The sequence below is a fragment of the Myxocyprinus asiaticus genome, chromosome 18 (genome assembly GCF_019703515.2).
Source record: "Myxocyprinus asiaticus isolate MX2 ecotype Aquarium Trade chromosome 18, UBuf_Myxa_2, whole genome shotgun sequence".
Lineage (NCBI taxonomy): Eukaryota > Metazoa > Chordata > Actinopteri > Cypriniformes > Catostomidae > Myxocyprinus > Myxocyprinus asiaticus.
This window is the reverse complement of record NC_059361.1, coordinates 4,622,611-4,646,936: the sequence shown is the minus strand read 5'-3', so window position 1 is coordinate 4,646,936 and position 24,326 is coordinate 4,622,611. Positions and strand designations below refer to the sequence as shown.

The window sequence follows — 24,326 nt, the reverse complement described above, 5'->3', positions numbered from 1 at the left end:
CTTTTATGGGTTTTTTGGAGCTTGATATGTCTGGTCACCATTCACTTGCATTGTATGGACCTACAGAGCTGAGATATTCTTCTAAAAATCTTCATTTGTGTTCTGCAGAAGAAAGTCATACACATCTGAGATGGCATGAGGGTGAGTAAATGATGAGAGAATTTCCTTTTTGGGTGAACTATTCCTTTAAAAAAAAGTGTATAAAGAGCATTCCTCTCCAGTTAATCTCAACAGTCAGTAGGCTTCTATTGTGGCAAATTACCCCATTTTGTGTGTCAACATGCCCCAGCAGCATATGGATCAATACCTGTTAAATGAACTGTATCTTTTTCCTAAGCAATTAACTGTGAAAATGTTTCATAGAGTTTTTGTAGGCAAGACATCAAGTTATACAGTATGTCTAAACAGAAATTTAATTTAAAAAATAAATCTACAATGAGAAATATTCACTGGAGTAAAAAGTGTGACAACTGTCCCCTCTTTATAAAATAATATTATAGCCACACTATTATTTCATTGGTCAAAATAAAGAATTGAAGCAATCATAATGGTTAGACCTAGAATGAGGGTTAGACCTAGATGTGATATTTGACTTGTTAAGCTTTTGACTCAGCTGCTACGCCGCTCGACTTGGCTCAGATCCAGTGAGTTTTAACACTAATCCCCAGACTGCTCTGTGATTACCCCAGACACGGACATGTACTGAGACGCTTATATGCAAGTCACACACACACAAACTCTGAAGGTTCTCACTCTCACTTACACACACTCAGGCCCATTCAAAGAGTTCTGCTGATGGCAATAATGTAATTTTGGAGAGAAAACACATCAGACGTGAAGTACAGCTACAGCGGGTGAGTAAACATGCTTTCCTGCCTTATTCTACAGTGCAATGCAATGGAATCCAAATAATAACAGGCACAAACTATGATCATAAAGTTTTGTATTATTCAAAATGTCCTGGAATTTGTTATCTGCTTTTGGCTTTTCTTTTTCTTTGTATGCGTGAACATTTGATGTCTTGATTTGACCTGCGTAATAGTCTTGTATAACAAGTGGTTAACTAAACAACAAACCTTAATCCACAAAGAAAGAACACACACACACGCATGCACACTAGCTTTGGGTATTACAGTCTTCCCTCTCTCACCATTCACATCATCTTTGCATGGCTGTTTGTCTTCAGATCAACACAGTGGGAAACTGAATTTACAGTTCAGTAGTTTGTTTCATACTATCAATACGATGGCGTGAGTTTTCAGCTTTTTGCAAAGAGTTTTGTTTCAAACACATGACTGAATTTTCACTTATAATCCTTTCTTGTTGCTCAAAGAGTGTCACGAGTGCTCCAAAATACATAATTAATATACAAATGCCAAAACACAAGGCTGAGGTTTTGTAGTTAAGTACTCAATCTTGTTTGATTGAACCAAAATACAAAATACATGTTAAAATGTTAGCAAATGTTTATTATTTAATAAATTATTAATATAATACAACTTAATATATTATTTAATCAAATGGGTTTCTAAGGGACTGCAACTCTATGTTAATTGTCAATATAAATGTGTAAACATGAAGATTTTTTTGTAAATTAAATTATACAGAAGGTTGTGTTATAGCATGCAAATTTAAAGGGATAGTTCACCCAAAAAGGGAAATTCTTTCATCATTTACTCACCCTCATGCCATCCCAGATGTGTATGGCTTTCTTTCCTCAGCAGAACACAAACAAAGATTTTTAGAAGAATATCTCAGCTCTGTAGGTCCATACAATGCAAGTGAATGGTGGCCAGAACTTTAAAGGTCCAAAAAGCACATAAAGGCAGCATAAAAGTAATCCATATGACTCCGGTGGTTTAATCCATGTCTTTAGAAGCAATATGATAGGTGTGGGTGAGAAACAGATCAATTTTAAGTCCTTTTTTACTTAAAATTCTCCTCCCTGCCCAGTAGGTGGCGATATGCACGAAAAATGCGACTCGCCTGAAGCAAAAGAAGAAGAATGTTAAAGTGAATGTGGAGATTTATAGTAAAAAAGTACTTAAATATTGATCGGATATAGGAAAAGGATAATTACGGAGCCCCTAAGAGGACAGGGAGAGAATTTATTTTCCGGAATATTTTTGGGTTCCCTCTTAATGCATCCATCACAAAAAATAACCATTTTATTTTATTTTATTAAACCGTTAACCATTATACTTCAGTTCTATAAACTATAGTTCAGCTATGGTACTTGCAGTAAAACCATAACTACAAAACTGACCAATGTTACCATATTTTAACCATGATATTTGTGGTAAAACGGTGGTAATAATACAGGAAAAGCAAAACTATGGTACTAAAAATCATGATCATTCTGAAAATGAAAATGTGAACATGGTTAGTTTTACTATAGTAAGACCATGGTTAACTTGTGGTACATGTACCATGGTTTTTAAAACCAAGGTTACATGGTTATTGCCAGTTTACTACAATGAAACCATGGTTCATTTTTTTAAGGACATGTTATTTTTTATTTTTATACCACATATACCATTTTTTTTATAGTAAAACAGTAGTAACCACTTTTTTTTTGTTGTAGTTTGTTTTTTTGTTTTTTTTGCAGAATGATTGGCAGAATTTTTATCATCATAGTTTTGGTTCCCTTACGACTCAGTACACTTGACACTGCGTTTTGCTAACTCATATGGGAGTGTCCTTCCACACGACCTAGTTGAAACCTCTCTACAATAACGGCAATATTCTAATATTGGCTATGGTGATTGAACCCCGCCTTTTTAGGCACGAAGCTGTACTCTATAAAAGTCTTCACGGCAATGAGAAGACTCTCCGCTCTCCTGCAGTGTTCCGGCGAATGTTTATTCTGTCTCGCCGCTTCACTTAAAAGTGTTGCTTATGCGTTCGCGTCATTTTAAAGATGTCGTTCCATGAGTGTTCCTTGTGCAAGAGGCACATCCTGCCATCAGATCTGTATGAGAGCTGCATTCTCTGTCTGGGCCGCGCCCACACAGAGTCAGCTCTAATGGAGACAGACTGCCCACACTGCGAGGGCATGAGACTCAAGACGCTTCACTCGCGAATCGCCTTCGTCTGAGAGATGATTCAGCCTCCCATGCCCTCCCACCCGCCTCTTCTGTGACACCCGAGGGATCACAAGAGTAGGCATGGCAGGAATGCGAGGTTGAGCAGGATGAATTTGAGGTGGACCTCATGCCGGCACATGCCCCGCGAGACCCTCAATCTCCACGTAGTGCGTCTATGCCGATACATTATGTGCATGATGAGCTCCAGCCCTCCGCAGGAGCAATGTCATGTCTCTCGCTGCATCAGGGGAATGGTCAGTGGATGATGCTACCGCCCCTTCCTCCAGCGAGGGTGAGGAGTGTGTACGTGCCACTGACAAGGAGATGCTTCACATCCTTTCAAGGGTGTCAAAGAGCTCCATTGAGTGGTCTCCTCCAGAGGAACCAATACAATCTCTCCTTGACGAATGGTCCTGCAGTCCGGGTGCTGGACGCCACATTCATCCTTCCATGCCCTTTCGACTGACATCCGCACTGGCTGGAAGAGCATACTCAGCAGCGGGCCAAGGTGGTTCAGCACTCCACGCGATGGCGGTTCTCCAGGTCTTTCAAGCCAAGCTGCTCAAACAAATGTATGAGCAAGGCTATGATCCAGAGACATTCAAAGAGCTCCGCACCGCTACGGACTTAGCACTGCGTGCCACGAAAATCACTGAACAGGCCAATTGCAAGTCAATGGGCAACCTGGTAGTTCTGGAGCATCACATCTGGCTGACACTCAAGGAAATGTGTGACAAGGAAAAAGCCGCTCTGTTAGATGTGACTCAGCAACACTTGCAGGCTATGAGACACTTTATGCCGAAACGGAGTATTGTATCACACCCGGCCAAAAAGCCCCATGCCTGCTGTCTCAGCACTGCCACCTGCCCACAGAGTCATGGTGGACCCCCCCCCTTTGGGTGCCCGCCTCGACTTTGTGGGCGGGCACGCGCTCGCTCGTGAGGGCCATTCTACATTGTCTGCCTCAGTTCAAACTGGGGAGAACACTTCTAATGAAGCTGTTATAAAAAGCATTGGGTTTTATGGTGGTGGCATCCGCGGCATCTTTATTTTGCCTCTGTATAGCTGCTCTAGCACCTTGGACAGCTCCTGACTTTTACCAGCAATGTGTCATGCTGGGGCAGATTTTCAGGTGGAAAGTGGTGACTAAGGACGCTTCCAATACAGGTTGGGGGGTGGTGTGTGATGGATACCAAGCTTTCGGCACCTGGACAGGTGTGAGGAAGGCGTGGCACATCAACTAACTAGAGCTATTGGCTGTATTCCTAGCCTTGAAGGCTTTTCTGGTTCGCTCAGACAACATGAGAGTTGTGGCGTATATAAACCGCCAAGGCAGAATTCATTCTCTGCCATTGATGAGACTGACGCATCACCTCCTCTTGTGGAGCGAGCATCATCTCCTTTCCCTGAGACCGACATATGTCCCAGGCCATATGAATTACAGTGCAGACCTATTGTCACACCAAGGAATGATACCGGGTGAATGTCCTGAGGATTTGGGAAAAATTCCGCAAAGCAGAAATTGATCTGTTTGGCTCAGTGGAGAACACCCACTGTCCCCTCTGGTACTTGAAGTCCCAAGCCCCACTGGGAGTGGGGGCAATGGCCCACAAATGGCCGGAAAAACACAAAATGCGTTTCCCCCGGTGTGCCTAATTCACTCTGACATATACAAAGTCCGAGAGGACAAGGAAATTATTCTATTGGTTGCACCAAAATGGCCCAATAAGCCATGGTATCTGGAAATGATAGAGATTTTATACAGCCCGCCATGAGAAATACCGCTGAGGAGGAATCTACTCTCTCAGGCGCAAGGCTAAATCTGGTATCCCCAGCCCAGGCTATAGAACCTGCCTGTGTGGTCCCTGAATGCATTCAGTCATGAACACCATTTTACAGGCCAGAGCGCTGTCCACGAGATGTCTCAACGTGCTAAAATGGAATGTGTTCACTGATTGGTGTCTTTTACATGGCAAAGACCCAGTAAACTGCCCCATATATGAAATTCTCATATTTCTTCAAGAGCGATTAGACGCGGGACTCACTCCATCAACCCTCAAAGTTTATGTGGTGACTGTATCTGCGTATCACTCACCTGAAGCCAGCGCCACTATAGGCAAACATGATTTAATCATAAAGTTCCTTAGAGGAGCAAGACGATTAAATCCACCTCGGATGGCTACAGTCCAGACTTGGGACCTAACTTTGGTCCTAAAAGTGCTCACAGAGCCCCCCTTTAAGCCTTTGGACTCTGTTGATTTGGGCATGCTCTCCATTAAGACCTCACTACTACTGGCTCTGGCCTTCTTCTGGAGAATTGGCTTCTGGCCATGGGAGGCTGAGTGCTCTCCTCCTAGCCCAACATGAGGGTCACTCACTTGCGGCATACTCATGTCGGTCGCCGTCCCACGGGACTGCGGTGTCATGTTTCCTGTCTGGAAGGTTATGTCGTGTAGTGTGGCGTGATGGGATTCTGTTCCCCATATGCATTAGCAAAACACAGTGTCAAGTGTACTGAGTCGTAAGGGAACATCTCGGTTACATACGTAACCTCGGTTTCCCGAGATGAAGGGAACGAGACATTGCGAATGCTGTCAGCACTACAAGACTACAAGGAATGGTGTTTGCGTGCCTGCTTTTATAGAGGACAGCTTCGTGCCTAAAAAGGTGGGGCTCAAACACCATAGCCAATGTTAGAATATTGCCGTTATTGTAGAGAGGTTTCAACTAGGTCGTGTGGAAGGACACTCCCATTTGCGTTAGCAAAACGTTTCCGTCATCTCAGGGAACCGAGGTTACATACTGTACTGTACGTAACCGAGTTGTTTTCCTGTATTATTATTATTTACCACAAATAAATATGGTTAAAATATGTGTACTCTAGTAAAACATATTGGGTGAAATTTAATTACAAAGTAATTAATTACTGTAATCTAATTACTGTTTTGGTATAAAAGTAGTGTAGTGCATTACTTTTCAAATTACTTTAATCAGATTGCAGTTACTAACTTTCAATTAAGTTAATTACTGTACTTTACTAGTGACATATTTCTAAAATAATTTTATATATTTTATATAGAAAACAGCTGAAGGGTGTGTGTGCCCCCAATGAGTCAATAAACAGAGGAAAATAGGCATTATTTTAAATTCGTTAAGCAGAAAAAACAAAGCTTTTTTGTGAAAGGTGTTTTAGAAAGTAACAAAAGTAATTAGTAATGTGATTACTTTTTCAACAAAGTAATCAGTAAAGTCAGTAATCTGTTTACAATTTTAGATTAGTAATTAGTCATATGTATTGAATTACTTTGAGTAACTTACCCAACACTGGAAAAAGTTACTTAGTGTACCTTTGAGACCAGCGGCGACCTGCACAAAGGACACTTTAAATTTAGCAAACCTTAAATAATTTAATGCTAATTTAACCTAATATAATAATAATGCAAAGCATTTTTTTAACATACCTGTTTTCTTTTACCCTGACAGTGGGAAAGATGGTTTTGAGGTTGATCTTCAGTCAACAGCCACAATGGAAGATTATAATGTTCTGCCACTTGATTTCAGCAGTCTGCCAGCACACTGTAATTGGTATAAACAAACGCACGCATACATATACTGTACACAGGTACATATGCAAACATGCTTAATATGTCAACTGATGTGTACATAAAGTACAACTTGTTCTACAAGTACAAAAAGGAAAATGTAACAGAAACAAATTAAGAACAAATCAGTATCCAGGCACCAATCCAGTCGGCCTTATTAAGGCTAATCTGTCAGAGTTATGTCAGTCAAGAGGTTCTTTGTAATGCAAAAACACCAGATATGAATATCCACGTAACTGTTAGATCTCAAATTCAGATTTGTTGAGTGGACAAAATGTGGATCAAATATGAAAAAAATAAAAAGAGAATGAATGAAAATGTTTATAATTTATTGTTAACCAGACATGGAATGTACCAACATTTATATTGTATCAGACTGCAAATTTATGGATAAAATCACATATATTTTGTTTGTTTTTGTCAGCCAGTGAATGTGACGGTGGTAAAGATATGTTTGTCACAGTCAAAGAAAACAGCCTGATGGGAAAATTTATTGCCAACATTAGCTTCTCTGCAGACCCATCATCCAATCACATCAACTTGAGCCTGACAGGCAAGGATGCTGATTGGTTATATCTGGAGGGGAAAACCATCAGATTGAACTCCTCGTCAACAAGGATACTTGATCGAGAGGTAAACAAAAAAACAAACAAACAATGAAATGCATTACATTAGATTATCATAACAGGATGGACACTGTCTCTACAATCAGTGCTTTTATTTTCTTTACTACCGCCATGAATATTTTGTCTTATCTCTTGACATTATTTACATTCTTAATAATATTTATCTATCACAGGTACATGGCTCAGTTTTAATGGCAACTGTAAGGTGTTTTGAGCATGAAGTCTTACAAGTAAGTGTATGAGCAATTTGTGAGATACATTCTCACATTTTTGATTTAGATATACACTTTATACTTTGGCAATTACACTAATGCTTATCTTCATTATATTATAAAACCTTCCGCCCTTGTGGTAGTTTTACTATCGGCTTACATTAGGGATAAAAAGCTATCTCAAAGTGTAAAGGCTTGGCTTCTAATGATAATGCCAAATAAATGTAATGTTGTCCACAGGCTGAACACAGGGTCATGATGGAGGTTCTGAATGAGAATGACAACAAACCAGGGTTCATACAAAGTTCAGTACAACCACTGGAACTCAGCGAGGTAAGAAATAACATGCATTATAGACAAAAAGAGTTATGAAATGCATATTTTAGCTTAAAGACCCCATAAAACACACTCTCATAATCATACATCATTATAGTGACTTTTTTCCTGCATCTTGGTCCATATGTTAAATGATCACTGATGCCGTATTCAACTAATTTCGGAGGATTTCAATACTTTACACATGGCTACATTTTAAAATGAAATTAATTCAATTCTCCAATCATTTACACATTGCTTTATTTTATTTTTTTTTTATTTTGTTTACCTTGGGTGTAATCCAATTACAAAGTAATTAGTTACTGTAATCTTCTTTTTAGTTAAAAAGTAGTGTAATACATTACATTTAAAATTTTTGTAATCAAATTACAGTTACTGACTTTCAATTAATTTAATTACTTTAAAGTTCATTATAAGTTTATGCTTACTAACCCTAAAACAAGCCAACCTACTCTTTTACTATTTAAAGTTATTATTTTTCCATCTTCTGAGACCAAAATTTTAATCTCTAAATCGTCCTAGAGCTTTCAAGCTACAGGCACCAAACTTTGCACACACCTTAAGATTGTTCTGGCTCGGGTTGCTATATACTGTATTTTAGCTACAAAAAAAATAAATAAATAAAAATAATAATAATAATAATTTTTTAGCTACATGCTAAAACATGCTAGTAATACCTAGCTACATGTTAAACATGCTAGCAACAGCTAACAACATGCTAGCAACCTGCTAAAACATGCTAGTAATGCCTAGCTACATGCTAAAAACATGCAAGCAACGCCTAGCTACATTCCAAAACATGCTAGCAATGCCTAGCTTCATGCTAAAACATACTAGCAACATCTAGCTACATGCTAAACCATGCTAGAAACATGCTAGCAAGACCTAGCTACATGCTAAAACATGCTAGCAATGATTAGCTACATGCTAAAACATGCAAGCAACGCCTAGTTACATGCTTGGATAGTACATGTTACAATGTACTATCTTTCAATCTTCCAACCTTTCAATCTGTCTGACTGACTGAAGGACTTTTAAAACCTTCAAACTTTTCAAACTACTTGAACTTACAGGCCAGCTTTTTTCAAGCCAACCTCAAAGTTTGTCTAAAAACTTTTCAGTCTAGTTTCTAATTATTATTTATGTAGAATACATGAATTATGGCCCCATAACAAATAATGGTGAAGGAGAAATGTGATGTGCTGAGTGTATGACTTGTGTGTAACAATTCACAAGAAAGAAAAATTGACATTATTTTAAATTTGTTGAGTGGAAAAGTGTTATTAGTAATTAGTAATGTGATAACTTTTTCAATAATGTAATTAGTAAAGTAATATGATTACAATTTTAGAAAAATAATTAGTAATTTGTCGTGGATTACTATTTTACATAGACACACAACAAAAATAAATTAATTATTAATTAATAAAAATAAATAAATAAATAAAACAATCCCTACACCTCTCTCTCCACTGTCCCTCCCCGGGAGCCCTCCAAAAATGACAGATATCTGCCCCACTTTTTCACAAACACGTCCAGACTCCCCAGTCTTCTGGATACCCCCTCCTCAAGAGCTGCCACTCTGGCCATCTCTGAACACCACTCCTGAAACGGGGGCGCTCCAGCTGACTTCCAGCTCCTCAAAGTGATCTGTCTGGTGATCATAACACTAGTTAGGACCCAGTTTTTCATGTGCTTATTCTCCAAATGAATGACTGGCCCATCTCTCAAGATACAGAGTCTGGGGCAAAATAAAATTTGAGAGGCCAAAACCTTGCACATAAAACTCTGAATCCTCATCCAAAATTCTTGCATCTTAACACATCCCCAAAAGACATGGGTAGTGTCTCCATCTTCTGATTGACATCGCCAGCAGGTGGGTGTGTCTTTAAGACCAAGCCTATGCAATTTAGAGGGGGTCCAATAGACTCTATGTAAAATCTTAAATTGCATGAGGTGAACCCTTGCGTCTCTGGATGCAGATTTGACATTTTTTAGAATCCCAGCCCACTCTCCCTCCTCCAATACCAAATTTTGATCTTTCTCCCATAATCTCTTAAAAGAAGTTGAAGTTCCGTCTCCCAGACTCTGAATTAGTAGGGAGTAATACACTGATTCCTCATGACCTTTTCCAAAAGCAGTAATCACCACTCCCAGAGTATCTGCCGCTTTAGGGGGGTGTAAACCACTCCCAAAAACAGTACAGAGCAGGTGGCGCAGCTGTAAATACTTATAGAACTGAGATCTAGGAATCACAAAAAGTTGAACCAAATTTTGAAAGGATCTCAACACTCCATTCTCATATAGGTCACCGAGTGTAGTAACCCCCCTCCCAAGCCACTCTGACCAGCAAAAAGGGGACTTGTTGATGCATAGTTTGGGGTTCAGCCATATGCTCGAAGCAACATTTAAAAAAATGTCAGAATTAAACAGTCTGGACACTTTTGTGCATACCGAGTTCAAGTGCAAGATAATGGGATGTAACTTAGCTTCTCCGATTAATTTGATAGAAAGGCTCTGCAGTGGCAAAATATGGGCAAGAACTTCCTGTTCTATACAGAATAGGGAGGGGCTCTCTCAGGTGGAAGTGACCAATGAGCCAAATGTCTGAGACCGAATGCATAATAATAAAATAAAATCTTGGGTAGGCCTAGCCCACCTTTGTCAATCGGCCTATGTAACTTATTGAAATGTAATTTGGCACGCTTACCATTCCAAATGAAGGACTTCGCTATGCTATCAAATTGCTTGAAATAAGAGAGGGGGACATCTACAGGGAGAGACTGCAGTAAGTAATTGAATTTTGGAATACAATTTATTTTAATAACATGTGGATTACTATTTTTAAGTAACTTACCCAACTGCAATTTCTGAGCTGCAGCTGAAATAATGAGAAATGCACAGCAAAATGATCTTAAAAGTAATCTTATATTCTCATGATGTATTTAAGATCTTTTCAAGATGTGTGATGACTTTGTGTGAGGAATCTAAATTCAGATCTTTATTTGATGATTCTCATCTGCTGTAACATTTAAATCCCGACCCATACTCGTTCAAACGTTCAAAAAATTGCTGCCTCAAGAACCGTTATGACAGCTTTGACGTCAGTTGTAACAAATGTCATTGCATATTTTTGAATGAGATGTGACTGCCTTCACGGAGAGGATGATTTTCAGTAATTAAAACCTTCAGTTTCACTCACATGGAGCTGTCATATGGTTTCAGAAGACTTTAAAAGCATTGAAGATGCAAATGCATAACAGAGTCATTTGAAGTACTTTTATTCTGCTTTTTTGTCAAACATTAAATCATTTTAAAATTAACGCATTTCAATTTCATTACAAAATTTCCAATTAAATTAAGTCATCTTTAATAAAATACCATTTAAAAAAAGTTTTATTAATTTAATTTTGTTAAACATTACACAATTCAATTTGATGAAATTTTGTAATGAAATTGAAATGCGTTAATCTTAAAAAACATTTTTTGTGTGTAATATAGAAATTTTATAGAGATAAAGAGATCAGCACCTAACCCCACCCCTTTTGCCTAAATGTAACCAATTCTCAACAATATAAACGACGTAACAAGCAGGTAAACGTGCAGTCACAATAAGGTATTCTATAGTGTCTGACAAAAAAGCAGAATATAAGTACTTCAAATGACTCTTCTTTAATGCTTTTAAAGTCTTCTGAAATGTGTTTTTTTATTTAGATCTCATTTTAGATAGCATATTATTAGACAAAAATTTGGATATGCCTCTGATCAGGAGTTGTCTTCAATATAATTGGTGCTTTTTCCTGAAAAAGAAAGACTGTATATTAAAAATGTGTATATCTGCTTTTATAGTCTTATTTAGTCAGCTTTTAGGAGTAGCTGTTCGGAAAGCTAACAGACCAGGCCTGGCTCCAGCTCTAAGATGTAAGGTGGGCCATAGGACCCCCCGGGTGGGCCGAACAATTGGAGGGGTGGGTGTAGGTGTAGTTCTCAAGGTGGGCCAAGTTCATGACTGGCCCCCCTGTGGAGCCAGGCCTGTAACAGACATTGATTTAAAGCCACAAAACACCTATTTTGATCTCAATGGGTGTTCAAGGCTTTGTATCCTGCTTGATCATTTCACTATTTGTTTTTGTGTTTAGCTGACAGCCGTGAACTCTGTAACATTTACAGTCCAGGCTACAGATGCGGATGGAGACACACTCACATACATCATAGATGAAGCATCGGTATGTACAGATCAACAAACCTGATTTCTTTAATCTCTTTAATCTTTCAGAAGGGGCTGTATTTCAGTTCAGTTCTATTATGGTGACAGAAATTCCTTTTTGTGCATCTGATAACAACCATGTGTGGACATGTTTGTGTATTCCAGTCTGATTCCAGTTATTTTCGAATGGACTTGCCCAACAGTGGCAGAGTGATACTGAACAAATCATTGGATTATGAAAGCAAAACTCAGCTCCGACTGATCATTTATGCAGTGGTAACACAAAAAAATTGTGTTTGTTTTGTTGTGGTAATGAGAAAAAGGATGTGAAAAAATAAATTATGCATAACAGGATTGTATACCCGATTGATTTGACTCTAGGAGACGAACACAAATGAGCACTACAGTGCGACAGCCACAGTAATCATCAACGTGACAGATGGGGATGACCAATACCCACAATTTCAGCCATGCACTCTCCTCTCAGCCAATCACAGCAACCGTATATGTGCCAACCCCCTGTATATGGCAAACATCACAGAGAACGAGCAGGTAAACACTGTGAATGAGAATGCACAATACTTCAATTAGCAGGTTCATTCCGTGTCAAATTCCGTGAAGAAAGCCAAAATATTAAATGCCATGGATCAATATTTACCGAGCAATCCATGATTGTGCAGAGTTGGGTCAACTTGACAATTTTCACCTATATGATTTTGGAGCAAAACTGCATGTAAAATAAATAATCTTCAAAAGATGTCAGCATCATTATGTTATTTTTACACAGAGATAGGTAGATCTCTTACTAAAATCAACTGACTTCAGCACTTGTTGCATTATATGCCAACGGTGTGAGTCCAAAAATAGGAAACAAACACATTTTTGTGTTGTTTTTCCAAAGTTGGAGTGCCTATAACTCCAGAAGTCATAAATATATCTTTATATCCCTTTAGATTCTGGCTTAGAACAAGCTTTCCTTCATGTATCTAAAATTTTAAGGCCCTATATGGTTAAATCCCAGAGATACAGGGCTCTCAATGTGGCTCAATCTGTAAATTGTTCAATTTTAACTTTTGGTCGAAAACCAAAAACAAGGGATGCTGAGGTCAACTGATTTTAGTAATAGACCTACCTATCTCTGTGTACAAAATAAAATAATGATGCTGCCACCTTTCTGAGGTTATTTTCTTGGCCTGTAGTTTTGCTCCAAAATCATAGGGAAAAATTATAATTTTGTACCCTCTCTACAAAATAATGGATTACGCATTAAATATTGATTCATGGCATTTAATATTTTGGCTTTCATCATCATTTATGCTAATCTTTCTTCAGGAAAAGTATGAAAATAATCAAAATATTTTAGCTGGGGAAGTTAGTTATTAAAATAAGATCAATTATCAGAAACATATTAGCATTATTTTATCAAATTAATCATACAGTTTAAGAATACAGAATTTTGAAAAATAGCTTAAATAAATGTGATTACACATTGGTCCTGTAGTTGGATTATTAGAGCAGTTAATGTCACGGTCCTGTCACTCTGTCAGTCTGGGTTTTTGTCTGACAGGACCGTGGCATTATCGACCCATATCTGTCTTGTGTTTTTGGTCGGTCTTTTTTCATGTCTGGAGCATGGTGTCTGGATCCTGACCCTTCTGCCTGGGTCGGTTTTGGTGTCGGGATCCAGACACTCATGTTCCATGTCTTGTCCTGTATTGGTGTGAGTGCATTGTCATCTTGGTGGCATATGCGAGCTGTCGCGGCAGGTGGTCGCGAGCTGTCGTCATGTTGTGCTGAGGTTCGGTCACTTCGGTCTGAGGTGTCGGGTGTGTGTGTGGCCAAACTCTCACACAAGTATCCTGTCTTGTTTTTGTCGCCTGTTGCGTGCATGTACACTCAGGCTTTGTTTAGTGTGAGAATGTGTGGCAGCGCTTTGTTTGGCATTGCTACGCATTCTCTCGTCGGTTGGCATGAGCGTATTTTGCCTTATTGTCTTGGTGATGTGCGCTCATGCCATTTGGGTGTTTCATTGTTTTGTGAGAGCACATGGCTTTGTTTTGTTTCTGTATCGCCGCTCTCTGTCTTACGTCATACCCCGCCTCTTTATTTGCCCATTATTAGTTCATTTGTTACACCTGCCCTGCATTTACCTGTTTGATTCCCTCCCCTATTTTAGCCTCATCGCGTGTGCTGTCCAGTGCCAGTTCGTCTTGTTCTCCAGTCAGTTTTGTGTGCTTGTTTATTCCAGTTGGTCTTCCATGTCGGTTTCCTGTCTTGATTGATCCTGTTATTCCCAACCCGGTCCAGTCGGTCCTGTTCCCCTCTGCCTTCTACCCCAGCCCTGGTTTATTCGTTTTCCCCTATGGGGTTGTTTATGTTTGTTTTTCCACTCTTGTGGGAGTTTTGGTTTGTTTTTGCCCTTTTTTGTTATATTTACTAATCCTTTTGTTTTTTATAACTCAGTGCTTGGCTCCTGAGCCTCATCATTCCCTCTGATCATGACAGTTAAACACTTTAACAGAAGTGATCAGATTTTATGTTATATAATGTTGGGATTTTTCATGCATATTAATTTTACTTGACACAACATTTAACTATTTTAAATTACCTTGGTTGTAATCATGGTTCATTCTTACAGCTGATTAAATCTTGTATTTGTCCCTCAGGACATAATCTTGGATTTCTCTCCGGGTCCGATTCAAGCTGTGGATGGTGATGAGGGTCTTAAAACGCCAATAACATACACCATCCTGTCAGGTGTTTATCCTCTGCCACTGAACTCTGTTTAAACTCCTGAAAACTCCTGTATTTTGTTAAATGTATTTGTGTTTGTGTATGTGTGTTTGTGTTGTAATGCAGGAGCAGATAATGGGAGATTTGTCATTGACAGTAGTTCTGGAGAAGTGAGGTTAACCAGAAGTGTGGAGAACCGATTGCTGACACCAACTCTGAGACTGCGAATTATGGTGCGTCTGACAGTGAATATGTGGGTGGGTGGGAGGTTGTCTAACTGTTAAGCAATGGTCAAGATTAATTTCTTTAAGATTAGTTCTTCAAATGTAGGTTCTGAAGATATGTAAGGGTACTTTGTGATTTTATTTTTATTTTATTTTTTTCATCATATATTAATACATGAACTATTTAATATATATTTTATATATACATATTATGGGAGGCAGATAGGAAATAACTATATAGATTTTGAAGATATACACTATATGGCCAAACGTTTGTGGACACCATATGTGCTTGATGAACATTTGATTTCAAAACCTTAGGCATCAATTTTCCCCTTTGCTGTAATAACAGCTTCCACTCTTTTGGGAAGGCGTTCCACTATACTGTATGTAGTAACATGGCTGCAGGGATTTGCTCTCATTCAGACACAAGGCTATCAGTGAGTTCAGGAACTGATGTTTGTCGATGGGGCCTGATTTACAGTTGCTGTTCCAGTTCACCCCAAAAGTGATCAGTGGGGTTCAGGTCTGAGCTTTGTGCAGGCCAGTCAATTTTTTCCACGCCAGACACAGTAAACCATTTCTTTATGAACCTCACTTTGTTCACAGGGGCATTGTCATGCTGGAACAGAAAATGGCTATCCCCAAACAGTTGCCACAGATTTGGAAGCACACAAAACCCAAGCCTTTACATAAAGGAACATTAATATTTGTCTTTATTGGATTTAATGGAGTAACCAAATTCGTTAATTAGAAGGGGATGTCAAACTTTTGGCCAAATAATGTAGTTGGAAACCAGAATATATAGTTATAAAACCTGAATATATAGTTTTTAATTCAAATGCATAATTGTAAATCTGTAAATCTGTAAATATTTAGTTATAAATCGTGAACATACAGCTATTGATCTGAATATATAATTGTAAATCCAAATACATAGTTATAAATCATAAATATATAGTTATAAATCCTGAATATATAGTTATACATCCTGATTAAATAGTTATAAATCCTGAAAAAATTGTTGTAACTCTGAATATATACTGGTAGTTATTAATCTGAATATAGTTATACATTCTGAATATATAGTTATAAATCCTGATTAAATAGTTATAAATCTAGAAAATATAGCTACTCATCAGAACATACAATTGTAAATCTGAATATTTAGTTATAAATCATGAATACATAGTTATAAATCCTGACTATTTAGTTATAAATCCTGAATATTTAGTTGTAAATCCTGAATGTATAGATATAAATCCTGAATATATAGTTATAAATCCTGAATACATATACATAGTTATAAATCCTGTGTATATTTAATTGTAAATCTGTATATTTAGTTATAAATCATGAATATACAGATATAAGTCCTGAACATATTGTTGTAAATCTGAATATTTACTGTTAGTTATAAATCTGAATATAGTTATAAATCTTGAATATATAGTTATAAACCCTGAATACATAGTACATTAATCTGAATATATAATAGTAATAAATACTGAACAAACAGTTATAAATCCAGAAAATATAGTTATTAATCGAAATAAATATAGAATTATAAATCCAAATTTATAGTTATAAATCCTGAATATATAGTTACAAACCTGAATATATGTCATACATTTTCAACTATTTCCATTGGTAGTTCAAAAATGAACTTAATTAATGGTCATATTGTGTCTGAAATGTCAGTATATTAACTTCTTATTTATAGAAGTGCTGTATAAAAGCAATACAGCACTCGCAATCATGCCGTTTGTCATCCTAAATCGTACTGAATATCAGGCAGCGATTTCCTGCGGCCTTGTTCCTACAGCAATATCACACCCGTGCTGACTTTCAATAAAACAGCACAATTGTTAGTGTAATATTGCATAAATACGTATAAATTTTTTGTTGTTGTTGTTGGCTGAAACCTTCAAATAATTTCTTTCTTTAATTAAAAAGTGAGGTTTGTTTATTTAATTTTTGTTGATATTTCTGCCCAGGCAGCTCAAACGGATGACCCTTTAAAGTACGCGGTTGCCACGGTTCTGGTAAGAGTTCTAGCAGAAAACAGATATCCGCCGCAATTCAACCGTTCAGCGTACCGCGGCTTTGTAACTGAGAGCACAAGCCCTGCCTCCCTCGTCATGACATACGGTGACAAATTACTTATACTGGAGGCCACGGATCAGGACTTCACAGATGTGAGTCAACAAAATCACATTATTACAAAATCACATACATTCCATATATCCACAAAGCAGTTGTGTCAACATCGAATATCAACATAAAAATGGAACTGTTTTGACACTTATTGCAGAAGATAGATTGATGTTCCTATTCAAGAGTTTGTATGTGTGTGTGTGTGTGTGTGTGTGGGCTAAAGGGCTTCAATCCAAGACTGCAATATTCTCTAAGCTCTGTACACAACAGTTCTCGGCTCTTTTACATTACACAAGAGGGAATTCTCATCTCTAGAAGTAACCAGCTACACCTCAACCACAAATACTTCCTGGAGGTACAGAATCTAAACTACATTCATTGGGCCAAAACAAGTCCTGCTTAAGTAAAAATAATAATAATAATGAAATAAGACAATTGAGATTTCTGTTGCAGGTTATCGCCACTGACCTGGAATCAGGAGACATTGTTAAAGCTACAATACATGTGGAAGTTCTTCAGAGAGGCCGGCCAGGTACTAAAATATCTCCAAAATCTCTGGACTAAATCTGAACCATCTTGATTGGAAATACATTTTATGCAACAACTCCAATAAACAACACACTGGCTCAGTGCCTTATATCATTGAAATCCTTGCCTCAAGACAAACAAAATGTATATCTCAAATTTCACTTCCACCATTAAACATTTTCAGCCAAATTGGATTTTTTACTAAACCTACTTTTGGGAACCAGTCCTAGGCTGTGTGCCCAATCGGAACCAAACCAGAGCAGAAAAGGTTCTCAGGAATCCCAATATTAAGAATTATCAGATTTTTTTCCCCTTTCAATTCAATGCTGCATAGGTTTGTAATAAGTAGGCGTGGCCACTTTCACTTAAAAGGATATCACTCCACTAAAACTGATCGTGGATCCCAAACCGTAAGGCCCAAAGACATGAAAATTGGTAGGATGGAAGTACTCTTGCTTGCTACTCAAGCGCAAGAAGTGGTCCCAATCAGCCAATCAGGGGTGCTACAGTGAACAAAACATGAAAATCAGACATTTTGGGCCATAACTCCTGCACAAAGTCCCTTTAAAGGAGAGTCAGTCCAGTCGGCAGTCAGCTTGGGAATGCTCCTGGGCAGCTATTTTCTATGGATACAAGAGGCATGAAAGTACAGTTCCTATTTACTTGAAAAGGGAAAGACCAAAGTCTAAAAAAAAAACGGCTGGTCAAAATTACGATTGAATAACATATATTTTTAAATCAGCAGTTAAATCTGACAGTGGTTTCATAAATTGTGCTTCTTCAGCTCAGGTCACACTAAAGTGCCATTTGACAGGCTGGTCCAGCTAATGCGCATTCTCAAGTTGACTGACAGGCGATGTCAGTATTTAAAAGGTGATTGGCTTTTTTACCTGTAAAGGTACCTGCAGGACTTCCTTTTCTACATCTGTCATATTGGGCGTTCCAATTTCTGCCATTCATTTTAACACAAGTGCTCCATCTCGTGCTACTGTAAATAGTCTCTGCTCCTGAACTGTATGTGGCATTTTCTTCTAATTACTCAGTTCCTCATAGTCCATTGGGGGTGGGGCATCCAGATGGCAGAGAGACAGTGGGCAGGACAGAGGGTGTAGCAGGAGTGTGTCTAATCCTGCTGGCTATTACCTTATTTATGCTGGTGCGGTGCATAAGGATGCGAAGAAAAAGGCAGGATCCTGCCGACCTCGCCAATGTGGCAGAAAGCAAACATCCTAATGTGGTAAGACAAAATATTATATTCAATAAACAGTTATGTTTATTATGTAACAATATGTTTATATACAGTATATATATATATATATATATATATATATATATATATATATATATATATATATATATTTGTATATAAACATATTGAGTTTATGACATTTCCAACTGTTTAAATGAACATTTTCTAATAATAATAATAACCGTTATACAATGTAATAATGGTAATGTTTTTGTTTTGTTTTTTTAATGAAAGTTATCATAGAGTTACAGAGAAAATATTCTATATATATATATATATATATATATATATATATATATATATATATATATATATATATATATATACTGTATATATTTGGGGTCAATGAGAATCCTTGGTTGAGACTCTGTGGGCCTGTAAAGGTTGAAAAAACCTCATGTAGAAGATTAATAGAACTTCAATTTACCAGCCACATTTTAATTAATCTGTTTCCTAATGTTCCTTGTATAGACTCTGAGATGGTTCCAGTTGGTGAGTTGACACTCCCCTATTCCCCTAGTGAACCTCATTGTATTTCCACCACATTTAAAAAAGTGCAGATACAATGAAGTGACAGTTAATGAAAATGCATTTAGTGCCACAACTCATCTCAGCCGTACTGTTTTTGTTACTACAAGAAACTCTGGGCTGAGAAGATAATATTAAAACAGCTCTGTGTTTATGAATGTAGTGTGTTAGAAAGTAAAAATGGACTAGTGTGGTGAAGAATACTGCCCTTTTAGAGTTAACAGTTGTTTCTCCTGATACAATATCCCAAAAAGACACCTTTCAACTTCAAACTTCTCAGAGTAACCCCAATACATTTATCCTTTTCAATAGAAAAGTGCCATTTGTGTTTTCCCAAAAGTGTCTAAGGAGTTGTAGGTGCAGATAACTCACTATGTTCACCGTGATTATGCCAAGCAAGATGTGGTTGATGGATCCTGGAACAACATTCCCACCAAAAAAACATAGTCCTAATCCTATCTCTTACCCTTACCATAACCAACCCCTATAGTGTGGGGAGTAGCTTACTCAATTTTGCTATGGTACTAACTTAACTAGCATGTCAGTAATTAAGCTTTTTTCACAATAGTGTAACTTTTCCAGTAACAAGCTACATTTTCCAAAAAGTAGCACTGTATCATCACAAGACGCTACATTTGTCACACTGTATTGCGAATGCACCTAAACCGTCCTCTCATGTAGCACTGGGAAAAACAAATAATTTAAAGGAATATTCTGGGTTGAATAAAAGTTAAGCTCAATCGACAACATTTGTAGCATAATGTTGATTACAACAAAAAATAATTTCGACTCGTCCCTCCTAAAAATCTGTTCTTTACAGTAAATGAACCGGTTAAATAAAGATTCACTTATATTTAGCGTTGGAAACTCCAATTCATTTTAGTGAGTCGGTTAGTTTGGATGGTTCATGTCAATAAACTGGTTCATATAAATTATTCACTGATTCACTTGAGCCCTGCACAGCCTCAAAGGAATATTCTGAGTTCAATACAAGGCAAGCAATTTAACTCGTCCCTCCTTTTCTTAAAAAAAAAAAAAAAAAAAAATCTGGGTTACAGTATGGCACTTACTTTACTGGTTAAAATTAACCATGGTTTTACTACAGTAACCATAGCTTAACCATAGAATTTTAGTAAATTTATAGTAACCACAAAGTTAACCATGGTTACTACAGTCATGGTTATTACAGTATTATTATAGTAAAACCATGGTTTCTGCCATAAACAAAAAACACAATTTCTACAATATTATAGTAAAAATAGAATTCATTTTCATAAGGGTTAAACAAATAGGTTGACAACGTTAAATTGAACATAAATGTATACTTTATATACACTAATAAAACTAGAAAACACTATTTTATATAACCAAATCGAAATATAGTGATAAACAGCAGCAATTCACTAAATATTTCAATAGCTTTAATGTAGCTAGCTACTTTTAGTTTTTTCCCTTTTCCACCCAATTTGGAATGCCCAATTCCCAATGCACTTTTAAGTACTCATGGTCGCGTAGTGATTCGCCTCAATCTGGGTGGCGGAGGACAAAACCTAGCTGCCTCCAGGTCTGAGACAGTCAACCTGCGCATCTTCTCACGTGGCTTGTTGAGTGCGTTGCCACGGAGACAGAGTGCGTGTGGAGGCTTCACGCTCAACTCACCTTGCGCCTCACTGAGAATTAACCACATTATAGCGACCATGAGGAGGTTACCCCATGTGACTCTACCCTTCCTAGCAACTGGGCCGATTTGGTTGCTTAGGAGACCTGGCTGGAGTCACTCAGCACTCAGGGATTCGAACGAGTGAACTAGCGAACCAGGCTAGACACTTTAAAAAAAAAAAAAGCAGCTTGACTGTAGTTTCACTACTTTAAGTTATATACTGGCCACTGGGACCAGGATTGGGAAACACTGCCTTAGACCAGCCATAAACCTACCACTTTCCCAATCCTTAAAATAGACTTAAAACTGAATGTTGATCCAGAATTATGTCCTAATTGCTGGGCAAAATCACAGACCTCAGCTCACCATATGGACCAACAATGTTGTCTTTCTCTGGCAGGTAAACCATGGCAAACCAATGCCCCTTGTGGAGGAACCATTCTATCACAACGAGGCTTTCAGCGGATATGACTGCTCTACCTCACCTTTATATGGCACACAAGGCATCTACACCAGAATAGAAGAACCACCAACAAAATCTGTCATGGAGCTCAGAAACTATTCGTCCGCCCTGCGGCTCAATGGAAAGCCAATGGACAGATCCAACAGTAAAACGGTGTCATTTCATGATTTCGTTGTGGTTCGGGAATGCGATGTTGAGGGTGAAAGCATGCTGGACACTGTGGAGGATAATACAGAAGCTACAGCCTCAGTCTGTACTGATTTAAAGGAAGTAAACACTGATTATGTCAAGGCAAATGCTGATTTGGTTACCACAGTGGACACAAGCGTAGCAGGATTTAACACTGAATCACAAAGAATTACACATTCTGAGTCAGAAAGGCTCAATACACACTTAAAAAGAGTCAACACAGACTATGACATAACTAAACCTGATCCAATAGAGGTAAACAATGAAATAAATCCAGACAAAATGAGTCACCTTTTGCCTGGAGAAAACCAAGCAAGAAACTTCAACGAGAGTAGGCAAAAGGATGATACAGTTACACAAAGTTCGACGTTAGAAAATGCCACACTAGAAGAAACAAAAGCCTCGATTTCAGAGGCAAATATAGCAGTGGTAACGTGTTTGGCAAGCTTTGAGTCAGATGCTAGCGGTAAATCTGTTGATCTTTACAAAGATCCTCCATATTCAGCACCTGAGAGTTCGGTGGAACAGATAGAACAAGCAGGATTTCAAGATAGAAGTATCCAGATAAGAGTCCAAGACACAGATACACTAAACCAAAACATCACTGACTACCAAGACTTGACAAAAGTACATCAACTAAGCAAGACACTTGATTCAGCTCACAATAGATCAAAACATCTTACAGTTGAGACCGAATACAGTAACACAGACTTAGATCTAGCAAGATCAAACATTTATTATGTAAATGAGGATGTCGTAACAAACTTGGATAACATTAGCCCAGAAGAGAACCAGGAATCTGCTTGTAACATTGATACAACTAATGATGAACTACATATCAAACTTGGCATGAACATGCAAGCAATCACAGATACTGACATTCAGAGCGCAGAATTGCAGGTAGAAATTTTAAATGATCAACTCAACAATGGAGATTAAACCAATGACAGTAGTGACTAGAGGTCGACCAATATATCGGTTTTACCGATTAATCGGTTACAATAGTTGCTTTTTTGAAAGTATCGGTTATCGGAAAATACCAACACGATAGTTGCCAATATATATGTATACACTCAGCAAAAAAAGAAACGTTCCTTTTTCAGGACACTGTATTTTAAAAATAATTTTATAAAAATCCAAATAACTTTACAGATCTTTATTGTAAATGGTTTAAACAATGTTTTCCATGCTTGTTCAATGAACCATAAACAATTAATGAACATGCACCTGTGGAACGGTCGTTAAGACACTAACAGCTTACAGATGGTAGGCAATTAAGGTCACAGTTATAAAAGCTTAGGACACTAAAGAGACCTTTCTACTGACTCTGAAAAACACTAAAAGAAAGATGCCCAGGGTCCCTGCTCACCTGCGTGAACGTGCCTTAGGCATGTTGCATAGAGGCATGAGGACTGCAGATGTGGCCAGGGCAATAAAGTGCAATGTCAGTACTGTGAGACACCTAAGATAGCACTACAGGGAGACAGGAAGGACAGCTGATCGTCCTCGCAGTGGCAGACCACGTGTAACAACACCTGCACAGGATCGGTACATCTGAATATCACACCTGCGGGACAGGTACAGGATGGCAACAACAACTACCCGAGTTATACCAGGAATGCACAACCTTCCATCAGTGCTCAGACTGTCCGCAATAGTCTGAGAGAAGCTGGACTCAGAGCTTGTAGGCCTGTTGTAAGGCAGGTCCTTACCAGACATGCAACAACGTCGCCTATGGGCACAAACCCACCTTAGCTGGACCAGACAGGACTGGCAAAAAGTGCTCTTCACTGACGAGTCGCGGTTTTGTCTCGCGGACGAGTTGGGGTGATGGTTGGACTCGCGTTTATCGTCAAAGGAATGAGCATTACACCGAGGCCTGTACTATGGAGCGGGATCAATTTGGAGGTGGAGGGTCCGTCATGGTCTGGGGCGGTGTGTCACAGCATCATTGGACTGAGCTTGTTGTCACTGCAGGCAATCTCAACACTGTGCGTTACAGGGAAGACATCCTCCTCTCTCATGTGGTACCCTTCCTGCAGGCTCATCCTGACATGACCCTCTAGCATGACAATGCCACCAGCCATACTGCTCATTCTGTATGTGATTTCCTGCAAGACAGGAATGTCAGTGTTCTGCCATGGCCAGCGAAGAGCCCAGATCTCAATCCCATTGAGCACGTCTGGGACCTGTTGGATCGGAGGGTGAGGGCTAGGGCCATTCCCCCCAGAAATGTCCGGGAACCTGCAAGTGCCTTGGTGGAAGAGTGGGGTAACATCTCACAACAAGAACTGGCAAATCTGGTGAAGTCCATGAGGAGGAGATGCACTGCAGTACTTAATGCAGCTGGTGGCCACACCAGATACTGACTGTTACTTTTGATTTTGACCCCCCCTTTGTTCAAGGACGCATTATTCCATTTCTGTTAGTCACATGTCTGTGAAACTTGTTCAGTTTATGTCTTAGTTGTTGAATCTTTTTATGTATTTACACATATTAAGTTTGCTGAAAATAAAAGCAGCTGAA

At 38.4% G+C, this 24,326-nt stretch overlaps 1 protein-coding gene and 1 long non-coding RNA gene across 2 annotated transcripts; both read left to right on the top strand.

Moving 5' to 3' along the window:
- The first annotated feature begins 739 nt into the window (after positions 1-739).
- On the top strand, positions 740-7,263 carry LOC127456294 (uncharacterized). Its single transcript, XR_007899815.1, has 3 exons — positions 740-854; positions 6,570-6,671; positions 7,113-7,263. It is a non-coding gene; the product is annotated as an uncharacterized LOC127456294 (long non-coding RNA).
- Positions 7,264-7,772: 509 nt separating this feature from the next.
- LOC127456264 (uncharacterized) lies at positions 7,773-24,326 on the top strand. The gene is made up of 12 exons (XM_051724673.1): positions 7,773-7,859; positions 12,002-12,088; positions 12,235-12,345; positions 12,451-12,621; positions 14,736-14,826; positions 14,929-15,035; positions 17,024-17,224; positions 17,407-17,538; positions 17,637-17,715; positions 18,755-18,948; positions 19,432-19,452; positions 21,549-24,326. The coding sequence occupies exons 1-12, from the start codon at positions 7,782-7,784 to the stop codon at positions 22,737-22,739; spliced, it is 2,463 nt and encodes an 820-aa protein (XP_051580633.1). The 5' UTR covers positions 7,773-7,781; the 3' UTR covers positions 22,740-24,326.

What these genes read in the sequence shown, in the direction of transcription:
- LOC127456264 (XM_051724673.1), top strand. Translation starts at nt 7,782, where the DNA reads ATGATGGAGGTTCTGAATGAGAATGACAACAAACCAGGGTTCATACAA. An exon ending in CTCTGAGACTGCGAATTATG is followed by an intron (nt 15,036 to 17,023) that starts GTGCGTCTGACA and finishes ATTTCTGCCCAG; the next exon opens with GCAGCTCAAACGGATGACCC. An exon ending in AAAGCAAACATCCTAATGTG is followed by an intron (nt 18,949 to 19,431) that starts GTAAGACAAAAT and finishes TTCCTTGTATAG; the next exon opens with ACTCTGAGATGGTTCCAGTT.